Source organism: Symphodus melops (genome assembly GCF_947650265.1).
Source record: "Symphodus melops genome assembly, chromosome: 13".
NCBI classification, from domain to species: domain Eukaryota; kingdom Metazoa; phylum Chordata; class Actinopteri; order Labriformes; family Labridae; genus Symphodus; species Symphodus melops.
Genome location: NC_136703.1, coordinates 4141932 through 4152915, shown reverse-complemented (window position 1 = coordinate 4152915; position 10984 = coordinate 4141932). Strand labels below are relative to the sequence as shown.

Below are 10984 nucleotides of genomic sequence, written 5' to 3'. Positions count from 1 at the left end.
AACCTCTCCCCTCCCCATGTCATTCCCCACTCCCTCTCTCATCCTCATTACTAACTCTATCCACTGCCCAATCTCGAATGGAGATAAAAAATAAACCTGAACGACTATAATCAGGGGCCTCCTTTAAAATCTGATTGGCTGCCCCAGGTGCCACCTCATAATCCAGACCTATGGTTGGCTATTTGCCTCATCAGAGGTGAAATGTAAGATAAAATCCTGTTCTTTCTTTGTTCATGTGGTATACTGCTTTTGTTGGAACTTCCATTTGTAAATAAATATTTTGCATTCTTTGCTTTTTCCATAAAACTTTCCGTGCAAAACCCTAAGCAACGATTGATATGCTTGCTAGTCAAGTTTTTTTTTTTTTTTTTTTGCGAGTTACACAGATCTCTAGTGTTTGCATGCAGTTTTCTGAGTGCAGTCAAAATCAGACTTTGCACATCCCTAAAAAAAATTAGAATAAGATTTATGAATTGTACATATAAGCACATATCCTTCATATGGATAGAAGGGGTAAAAGAAAATTCACATTCAATGAAATTCACGAGTGCACCTCTAAATACTCCATGCCCCCGTGTAAATCAAAGTCTGAGGTTGGTCACCCCAGTCAAAAACATCTGGACACGCCGCTGACTTTAATATCCAAAAAATAAATTCATAGCCTCTATCAGTCTGTTTGATAATGTCACTAAAAGAACAGGAAAGTATCCAGGAAAGTGTCTCTTCCTCCCTTCTCTGATCTGTTCCCTTTATTCTGCACAATATATCCAAATCCAGAGCAGGTCATGTGTGCTACATGAGTTACCATGGTGATACACTCAGTAAGAAATGAAAACCCGTCTTAGCACTGAAACCGCAGGATTACAGCTGATGTTTCCTCCCCAAACCAAAATCCTGCTTCACAGGAAAAGCCTTTTTTCATGTTCGGTTGTAAAAAGAAAAAAAAAAAAAAAACACCAGTGCAGTTGAAGTATCCCAAAAGGTTTTTAATAGAGATCATTTATTTCCCAAAATATGGAAATACTGGTTCAGACAAAATATTTGGTGAGCAGGTAAAATATGCAGGTTGTACAAGCTTATAAAGGTGTAATTTTCCATTTGACAATAAATAGAATCTTCTGGGGGAGTCATCAGTGAATTATGGTGGTCGGGCTCGATCCAAATCATTAACGTTAAACCGAAGGTGTGAAGTCGTCTGTTAAAATGTTGGCTGAATGTTTTTAAAACCTCACTCTGTTTTTAAATAACATTTCATTCTCCACTTAAACACCCATATAGCTTTATTTCTATAGTTCTGTCTTCCATAAATAAATTATTTCTCTCTGTATCAAAAAGAGAATTCAAATATAAAGAACAATGGCTCATTGTGTCGTATGCTCTGAATGTACACACACAGCACAATGAAATTACATCAGAGACGAGCTAAGAAGTTGCAGCAAGTCAGGAATTATTTCATGTTCACAAATATACACAGCCTGGCTTTGCCCTGGTGGCTTGATTGAAATACGCATTTTTAAAACAGCAACATTAAATTAAACTGGGTCTGATAATACACAAACATATGTACACAAAGTGTGCCTCTTATAATATACAAGTGTCTTTGTAAAAGATTAAAATGTAAAAAGCTATTGTATAAAAGATGGCAGTGATCCATTCATAAGTCTTCTGCGTTTCATATAAATATGTCTAATCTCTTTTCTGACAGTTTGATTCCTTGGCAGTAGCATTGTACAAAATAAAGGGGAATTCTTTTACATTTGATCCAGACACACGCCTTCAACACATCCAGGTGGAGTAAGCACACACCTCCACACACACACACACACACACACACACACACACACACACCCCCATACACCCCTGATTTTACTCTTACTGACATCAGCAAGGAGGGACTTGAAGGTGAATTCATTCACTGGAGCTCCACATCCAAAACGGTGACACAAAGGCAAACAGCACAGCCCTGCAAGTGTCCTCACTAGTGGTTTGGTAAAGAACTACGGTCCAGGACTCTGGGCTGCCATGGCAACCTCTTCAGACCACAGTGTGAATACAAACTCAGCTGGCAGCAGGACTCTGCGCACCTGCTGCTTTAAGACGAAGGAGAAATGCATAGTGGCTGCCTGAGGGTGCACACAGGGCTCACCGTCGCCCTCTACAGGTAGTTGGAGGCCACGAAGCCATGGTTGTGGCTGACCCTGCTCTGGTGGATCATGGCTCTGTCGTACGCCACCTGGACAGACTTGCGGATGCTGGTCTTGCGGCCCTCCATGATGCGAAGCTTGTCCGCCGTGTCATCTACACCCAAGGGTGTCACCTTGTCCCGTGGCAGCCACTGCCTACAGCAGCAAAGACACTGATTTAGTCTGAGAGCCTTTGAGGGGAATAACTCAGGTGTGTTTCATTTGGACCTACATGTGTGAGTTAAAAGTCTCAAACAACTGTAGAACATCAGTGTTATGGTTGAGCTGGTCTGTGTCACTCTTACCACGTCCGCTTGTTGTCAAAGAACAGCACCAGGTAGAGCCTCTCCTTGGTCTCCTCCTGCCTCTGCTCTCCCAGATGGAGGACTTCTTTGGGTGGGACCGGGATGGGCACCCCATTGTGCAGAAGGCCTTCCTCGGGCATCTCTGGGTCTATCACCTGAAACAAACACAGTCTATTTACTGTTTTCTGTTTAGCTGCCGGCTGTATTTCAGAGGTGTAACTATCCATCGATCTGGATGAATCCATCAAATCAACGATCAACAGTCAAATATCATTCATGGAAAAGGGACACTTTGATCTGAAGCAAAGCTAAGATGGTGAGAATAAGGAGTTACCAGAGCAGGATAGGAGGGATATCCTCGACACTTGGCCCACACCAGTTCTAACGGCTCCAGCTCTGTGTCGTCCTCAGACGTCTGGCTCCCGTTGCCTGAAACACAGCAGAAATTGTTGAAATCATTTTATTGATAAAATAAGAGCTGCCGATTCCTGTGCGCATGTAGACATTTAAGGTTGTGATGCAAACGTCTCCGTTTAAATTGGCAAGGAGAGGAGAAGGACTTGGAACAGGAAACAAAGAAACACACCAGTGTAATCTGAGTCTCCGTTGACGATGTCCAGGAAGGGAACTTTGGATAGAGCAGGTTTTCCAAGGCTTCGTTTGGGTGGTGAGATGCTGTAAGACCACATGTTACTCTGTCAATGTTTCCTTCATCATTACTAGAAACAAACAATAACAGACAACTGCAACAGCACGTCTTACATCTCTTTACAAAGGACTGGACAAGGGCTGTCGTCAGAGTCGGACCCGCCGTCTTTGTGCTTGTTGAAGCCGTTGGTCAGTCCTGACAGAAAAAGCAAAAACAATCTCAGTACAGCCGAAGGATGAACAGCAAGACCAGCTCGAAAGGCCGACAGAGAAGGATCTGAGCCCAGGGATCAAAACACCACAGTACATTTTAAACAACAACAATCAGTACGGCACAAACCAAGATCAGATCATGCAGGTTGGTGTAAATGACCCGTTTCAGTTTTCAAACCTGCACCAAACTCCTGAAAAGGTCCTACGATTTTTAGGAGGAGCTGCAAAAGTTTCTCATGCCAGCCGTCTCGTACTGTTCCTCACAGAAATGAGCTGATATGAGAGTGAACGCAGCAGGATATAATCTTATTTTAAGGGAATAAACTCCTTTGCAGGTTAACAGAATGTCGATAGAAAACTGTTTCACCAGGAAGGTCACTGAGCCCGCCGACGCTTGAACATTTAGATCAAACTGTTTTAAAACAATCTCAGTGAAACGCTAGTCTGATATCATCACGTTAGCGAGTGTCCTCAGAGCCACTTCTGAAGTATCCTCCCGAGAGAAGGAGTCGCAGTGACTAAGTGAAGGTACTCACCACTTCCTACTGTATGTTTCGGTGTCTTCTTCAGCTCTGTATCTGAGCACTTGTCCTCACTGGAGTCGATGGTGGGGGGTCCTGGGCTTTTCTGTGGAGTCTTGGATGGAGTGGACAGGGGTGTTGAGGATGGGGTACTGGCTGCAGAGTCGGGTCCTGTCGGGGTGTTGCTGGTGTTGTCGTCCTGAGGTCCCTTTCCATTCTGCAAAGGACTGTCTCTCTCTCTGAACAGCTTCGCTCCATTTTTCGCCTTCTTGAACAGCACTGAGGTTCTGCGTCCGACGCCCCCCGTGGTGGGCCGCGGGGGAGTTCGGAGCTCTGGCAAGCCGTTGGCCACCGCCTGTCCTTGGCTGTGCAAAATAGGAGGCGGTGACGCTGGCAGCTCCGGAGCTTTAGTGCAATGATTGTTCTCTGTGGGGCTGTCTGAGAGGTCTTCATCCATCTTAAGGCGTTTGCAGGGCCAGCTGCGGGGCTTGGGCTCTCCTGTGATTGGCCGCAGGGTGGGAGGCTCCAGAGGTGCGTCCCCTTGTCGTGGTGGCGGGGCTGGACCCGTTGGTTCCAAAGTCGGTGGCGATGTGGATTTAAGATCTTCTGTAATATGAAAGGGAGGAAAAATGAAGCTTACTTTCACTCAGCGTTTATTGAAAATGAACAGCCATTCAGTATGTAGTGTGATGTGGTGGTGTATTCTTCACACTGGAAAATGGTGTCGCTTCATGAGTTACTTTTTTCTTCTTCTAATATTCTAACCACAGCCCAGAGGAAGGTGAGGTTTTCTGTCCATATGGAAGACCATCAAGACGAGTGAGTAGATAACTTTGCTCTCACAACTGAACACCCGCGACACGGTGACATGGCAGTACTTTAGGTCTCGACTGACACCCATCAGAGGGACTGTGCTGCCCTCCTTCTACACTAGTAAGAGACTGTTTTACTGGACCAGCCTGGAGTCAGAAGTGGGATGGCATGGCATGACTGTACATGGCCAATGGAGAGTGGTGAGTCCATGACAGTGATGTAAAGAAGAGGTGCAGACATAGAGTGCATTGGGAGAGAGGAGTTGTGAGGCAGCCATGGCTAACGAGACTCTGTGGGCCCCTACTTACTAGACTGGAGACAGTGGGGTGGTTGGGGTTGGTGCGTGGGGGGGACCCTGGCTCAATTACCTGAGGACAATGTTCCGTTAGCTCATGTTCACAACTGGTCTCATAGAAAAAAGAAGAGGTTTTTAAAGCTTCATGCATTTGCAATTTCATACTGCTGACACGTCGGTGCTTGTATCACCCACCTTTGTCCGGAGACGGCACGCCGTTGTCTGCCTTGGCGTCTCTGTCGTCAGCTTCGTCGTCGTCATCATCATCATCTTCCTCGTCCTCATCTTTCAGATGTCCATTGTGAAGGCTGTGGCGGGGATTTTGTCCCTGTCTGCGGATGTTGTTGATCTCCCGACGTAGCAGGCGTATGCGTTTGGTTCGTGCGCCGCTGCCTCTCATGGAGGTGACGAAGTCCAGCTTCTCTAAAAGCTCCTTCAGCTGCTCCTCGACGGTCATGTGAAGCCGGTTGTCTGGGTCCAGCACACTGTCAACTGGACAGGAAGCAGACGAGGAGAAGGGAACAGTGAAGCTAGCATGTAAGTTTCACTATTAACTGAAGTGCTAATTATCCAAATGATAAAAAAATCCCTTTTTTGAGGATGCTGAAGAACAGTTATAATTCTACTACGTGATATGATTATATTATTGTCTTTAATCCATGAAAATGTTACAATAGTACACGGCGTCTAATTCATGCTGAACCCGGGAATAAAAGAAAACTACTGAATCAGGACACATATCTTCAGAACAAAAGACACGTTTCCATTTCCTGTTGAACATCACAACGATGACTTACTGTCCTCCCAGCTGCAGCTGTAAAAGTCTCTCTTCTGCGGTGACTCTGGGAGGAGCATGCCCGTGTCCAGGTCCAGGCCCGTGTTGGTACACTGTCGTTGAGCATGCCGCAGTATGGCTCCTCCTAAGTCTCGAAGACGCAGCGCTGCTCTGTGGAAGACGGTGTCCTTGCTGTTGTAGAGGAGGCAGTTAGACACCATGAGGTGGAAATCTGTCTCCATGTCAGATACTGAGCGATAGGCATGACTGTCCAGCTTCGAGCGCATAGTGGAAAAGTCCATCGGCTGGCTGATGAATTCTAGGTAGTCTGGGACCTGAGGACAAAACAGAAATTAAAAAACTTAATGACCAGAATAAACATACTGGCATGTGAAATACAAGGTCGTGGAAGCCTAAAAATCCAGAAAAGCGAGGTCCAAAACCGGTGAAAAGCAGCAGGCTATTAGGAAACTGACTGTGACGCTACCTGTAAGTGGGCTTAAAAAAAATATTACAAAAAATGCTGCTGTAAAGTCACTGAGATTAAAATATTGTCACACGTATCCCTGACGAGTCGACTTAAGAAAAATGAATTCTAATGTACAGATTTAGCTTTCTAATTTCAATTAGACTTGAAATGGCTGAAAAGAAACTTTTTGTTTTATAGTTTAGAGTGCGTAACTTCTCTGATTCGTGCATTGACTGAATCCGACAAAATAATCAATTATATTTATGAATACAGAATGCTTCTGGTCTGACCTCTGTGACGTTGACTGGCTCTGCAAAGATCTGGGCCGTGTCCTTCTCCTGTAGCTGCTCCAGGGTGGAGCGGAGTAGCACCAACATTGGGGTCAACTGCATCTCCAGAGCCGCTTGGTGAACCTTGACCTTCAGATGTAAGAAGATTTGTATAGCATGTCAGAAATGAGTGGCGGTTGCGATTACATTCAGACGTGTGTTTTTACAGGCCGTTGAATGCAAAAGACAAAGGATGGAAAAGGTGAGTTACCTGTTCTCGTTTGAGTTTCTCCCTCTTGCGGATGAGCTCCACCAGTAGCCGGGCTTTTTCCAGGTCATGACGCAGTTTCTGCCAGTATCTTAGTGCTTCTTTTGCAGCAGAAACCTTCTCATCCACCTCAGGCTACAAAGTACAAAAAACAAATATTTCAAACTTGCTGTTTCTTGAACCAAAAAAGTTCAATAATAATAATAATCAAAAGCTTTAGGTCTGTTTCCTACCCTGACCTGTTCCGTATTCCTTTGGGACTGGACAATCGAGTGCAAACGCCGGACCAGCGGCACACCATTCCTTGACTGACGCTTCAGTAACCAGTAGCTGTGCAACCTCTGCATGAACTGGTTTTTCCTCTGGACCATTATTCCTTTGCATACTGTGGTCAGCCTGTGCAACAGAAAGAGATTCAAGTTGACCTATCCTGTAATCTAAACTGACATCTTGCTGATCTGTTGTGTGTGATTATACCAAAGTCATGTTTATTATATCTGGGAAGCAAATCCAGAGACTTCCAACAAAATGTATTGCCCTTTTTTTTTAAAATTGCGTATGCTGTTCTGATCACGTTGGGTTTCACAAGATGTGTTTCAGATTCTACGACAAAAGTCTGGATCAAATATTTGGCCAAACAAACGGCTTTTTAACTTCTCTTAGAAAAGATACAAGCACATTGCTTTATTTATTTATTTTTTAATAAATGAAAAAGAAAGTCTAACCTGCTTGTCGGTATAGGAGGCACTATCACTTGAGGTGATGTGGTGTGTTGTGCTGTCGACTCTGCGCCCTTCTTCCCTTTCTTTTTATCCGTCTTGGCATCATCCTCAGACTTCCGGCCTTTCTTAGGTGTTATAGGACCTTGAGTGTAGGCACTCCTTCCTCTACCAGCCCTTCCTCTGCTGCCCACCACTCTTCCTTCACTCTCCTCGTCTGAGTTACTCTCTTGTCCTGGGGGTGAATGGGCCTCACAGAAGGCGGTCTTCTTTACAGAAAATGTAGTCCCATTGATGTTTGTCTCTCGCACCGGATCTATCTTCATGAACAGTCCGGCACGCTGAGCACACGTGACATGAAACGCGGTGTAACAGTTGGCTTTGTGGCACTGTATTGATGCACCACGGCCTTTCTGCTTGCACAGGTAGCAGGTCAGTTTCCAGCGTGCGGGGGGAATGTTATTGACTCCTTCAACTGGTTCTAGAAACACTGTATTGGCAAAGCAGACTTCAGGGATCCAGATAGCGCAGACCACATGGGCCCAGCGGCCGTCACTTGTCTGCTTAAAGGCGCCGCCACGGTTTGGGCATAAAACACAGTCAACGGGTTTCTGAGGGGACTGGAGGCAGCAGCGGCACAGCCACTGGCCCTCAGGTATGTAGGGCACTCCGTAACACTCCTGGTGCACAGCGAGGTTGCAGGAGTCGCAGAAAAGGATGACATTGCTGTTGAGGCACTCGTCATCCAGGCACACGCAGCAGAAGGCATCGTCGTCTATCGTGTTCTGAGAGGGAGCCCTGCTGCGGGCTTCCCGATACGCCTCCTCCTCCATCCGGTCCACCAGAAGCTCAAAGGTGTCCTGCGAGACAGCGCTGTAACCCTCTGATGTCCGGCCAGCATTCACCATTTCCAGCCAGGCAGTGTCCTCTTCATCCATATCATACTCTGCCTCAGCTTCCTGATCCTCAGCCGGGCGTTCAATATAACGGTAATAAGCAGTAGGTAGAGGTTCTGCCTTGATAGGTGTGAAGGTTTCCAGCACGTGAAACTTAGGTTCAGGGAGGGTCATGAGGTGATTCGGTGATGGATTTATCTTTTCAGGTGTTTGTGGATGAGAATTGGAGCTGTGGTTCTTGGAAGGTGGTGGCGACTTGACGGGAGGACATTTGGAGTCTCTCCTGCGACCTCGAGGTGTGGATTGTTTGCGGACTGTTTGGGTACAGCTCGTGGGAGGTGATGACTGCTCACTGTTCTCCTTGTTGCTGTTACACTCACTGATGTCCTGAGCCTTCATCTCATCTTCAGTAATGACCTCCAAGGGCTCCAGAATAGAAATGCGGTGGAGCCTACCATCCAGTTCCACCTCCACCACCTTCTGTGCTTGAGCGTATGTGAGGGTATCCCTGCTTGGAGAGGCTTTGAGGCTGTACGGGGAGGGGGATCGCTGGCGGGCACCCCCACGCCCACCAACTGTCCCGTTGGACTTCCTGACATCGTCTCCAGCTCCTCCTGCTGCCACTTGGCCTTTTCGACGTGGCTTCCTCATAGGCCACCAATCTCACTTTCCCTCCTGTTGGTTTAGAAAGGGAATAAAATACTATTAAAAATGCTGTTGACTGGACAAAATAATCAACATTTAAAATTAAATAATTACGCAATTTATAATCCAAAAGATTAATGTCAAAGTGTGTCATGTTCCAACCCTTTAAACTGTTCATACCACCACAGTTATGGGGCATCAACTCAGTAGTAATAAACATGATGTAAAGGTGTGTTGTGATTCTCAGCAGTGCTAAACTAAAACATGTCAGCATGACCAAAAGATGACCTACAGACACCAAGCATGAAAGAAACGGTTTACTATATGTTTTAGTCAATGATAGCTGTATAAACCCACGTAATATCTGAAAAGTCATGGTCATTTATTGTGTAATTTGGTATCACGTTATCCAAAAATGGTTGATGATTGGCAAAATCCCTAGCTTACAATATGTTGCAACAAAACAGCAGTTCCCTTCAAAATAAAATGATTCAAAACAATAAGAGAGATTATTTTAAAAGTCTTACACTTTACTTCTGACATCAATCAGGGTGCTTCAAAGTGAATATAAGTTTAGGTTTGTTGTTCAGTAATTACTTATTCTAATCCATCCAGATGTATATCTGCTTGTTCATCAGATTAATTTAATGATTACAATTAAATGTTTCAAAAAAGGAGTGTGATTTAAAGCAAATAAGGAAATGCCAAAAAAACAAAACATGGCCAAAGAGACACTTAAATGCTTTTAAATTTTATAGATATATTCTGTTTTTTTACGTGATGTTGTTAACATCCAATGTAGTGTAAACATTCCTTCACACATCTCAACTTGCACTAGCTCGCTCATCCAATCATCTGTAAAATAACAGAGTCATAAAAAGCTTACCAACTGCTACACTGAAGTTTAAACATACTGCTTAAAAAACATTCAGGGAGGCAAACAGTGTAAGAAAATTTAGCTAGCTATTAAGCTATTAGTAGATAATTCGTGACTTTATCTCAAAACTGCTGGCAATTACTAACAGGGCAAGCCACAACACAACGGTGACGTCCAATCAGCTTTCAGGAAATTTGACTGATCCGCGCCAGAGCCAATCAGGTTTGAGAATTTCACGGGCTCAACAGATCAGCGTCCCTATTTCGGGAGTAAAATGTCAGCCATATTTACAGTTTTTGAACACTGTTAAAAGCTATTCTACGGTTTTTTACAATGTTGACTCAGTGATCCATCTCGCAAATTTCTGGATGAGGAAATAATAAAATCACGGAACTCTGTGAGGCTTTTGGTCCTCGTACGTGAACGTACAGAGATCCAGGCAAGCTAACCTGCTAACGTTAACTTTAAAAGATGAGCAGCACCGATGTTGACAGACACGTAGAATAAATCAAACATTTTCTACATTAAACTGAATTTAAGTTGGCAAAAAAATCAAGACACATGAGAGGAGTAAACCTACCTATTATGGCAACCGACTGACACAAGTTGCCGGCGGTCTGTAGCCCTTCGACAGTAATGGTTGCCCAGCTCGTCGCCCCGAAGCTAACCGTTAGCCCGCTACAGCCGGTAATATTTCACTATTTTAAAATGCTCCAGTTTCTTCACAACACGGCGACAGGGAGGCAGGAAGACAATACAAAATTCTCACGGATAACACACGTGGTTTGTCTAAGTTAATAATTTGTTTTTTAATAAAGCATATTGTCGACCCAGTTTTCTGAAAAGGAGATATTAGCCTCCTTCGGCTAGTCGGCTAGCTATTTGGGTCTAGCCTATGTGCTAACTGGAAGTAAGCAAACGTACAACCCAAAGACTTCCGGATAAGCTTTTCACAATAGATTTTTAATAACGTTCTAATTTGTGTTGACTGTATTATTTTATCTAAATTATTTGTGTGTACGCACACAATAAAGCTGATTATGGTTCTGACACAACACAATTATTTTATGAGCAAAAAGATATTAAAC

The 10984-nt window shown here is 44.5% G+C and overlaps 1 protein-coding gene across 2 annotated transcripts; it reads right to left on the bottom strand.

Moving 5' to 3' along the window:
• Positions 1–965: 965 nt before the first annotated feature.
• Positions 966–10832, bottom strand: brpf3b (bromodomain and PHD finger containing, 3b). 2 transcript variants are annotated; one of them, XM_079358918.1, is made up of 13 exons: positions 10477–10832; positions 7485–9049; positions 6993–7155; positions 6763–6894; positions 6513–6641; positions 5776–6088; positions 5174–5470; positions 3886–4476; positions 3251–3332; positions 3075–3163; positions 2823–2917; positions 2489–2643; positions 966–2339 (listed from the first exon to the last, which is right to left on the bottom strand). In XM_079358918.1, the coding sequence occupies exons 2-13, from the start codon at positions 9023–9025 to the stop codon at positions 2156–2158; spliced, it is 3771 nt and encodes a 1256-aa protein (XP_079215044.1). In that variant the 5' UTR covers positions 9026–9049; positions 10477–10832; the 3' UTR covers positions 966–2155. The 2 variants fall into 2 exon arrangements, with proteins under 2 accessions (XP_079215044.1, XP_079215045.1); XM_079358919.1 differs by having other exon boundaries at positions 6999–7155.
• Between the last annotated feature and the right edge of the window lie 152 nt (positions 10833–10984).

What these genes read in the sequence shown, in the direction of transcription:
- brpf3b (XM_079358918.1), bottom strand. Translation starts at nt 9,025, where the DNA reads ATGAGGAAGCCACGTCGAAAAGGCCAAGTGGCAGCAGGAGGAGCTGGA. An exon ending in CCTCCTATACCGACAAGCAG is followed by an intron (nt 7,156 to 7,484) that starts GTTAGACTTTCT and finishes TCTGTTGCACAG; the next exon opens with GCTGACCACAGTATGCAAAG. An exon ending in CAGCTGCAGCTGGGAGGACA is followed by an intron (nt 5,471 to 5,775) that starts GTAAGTCATCGT and finishes CTTCCTGTCCAG; the next exon opens with TTGACAGTGTGCTGGACCCA.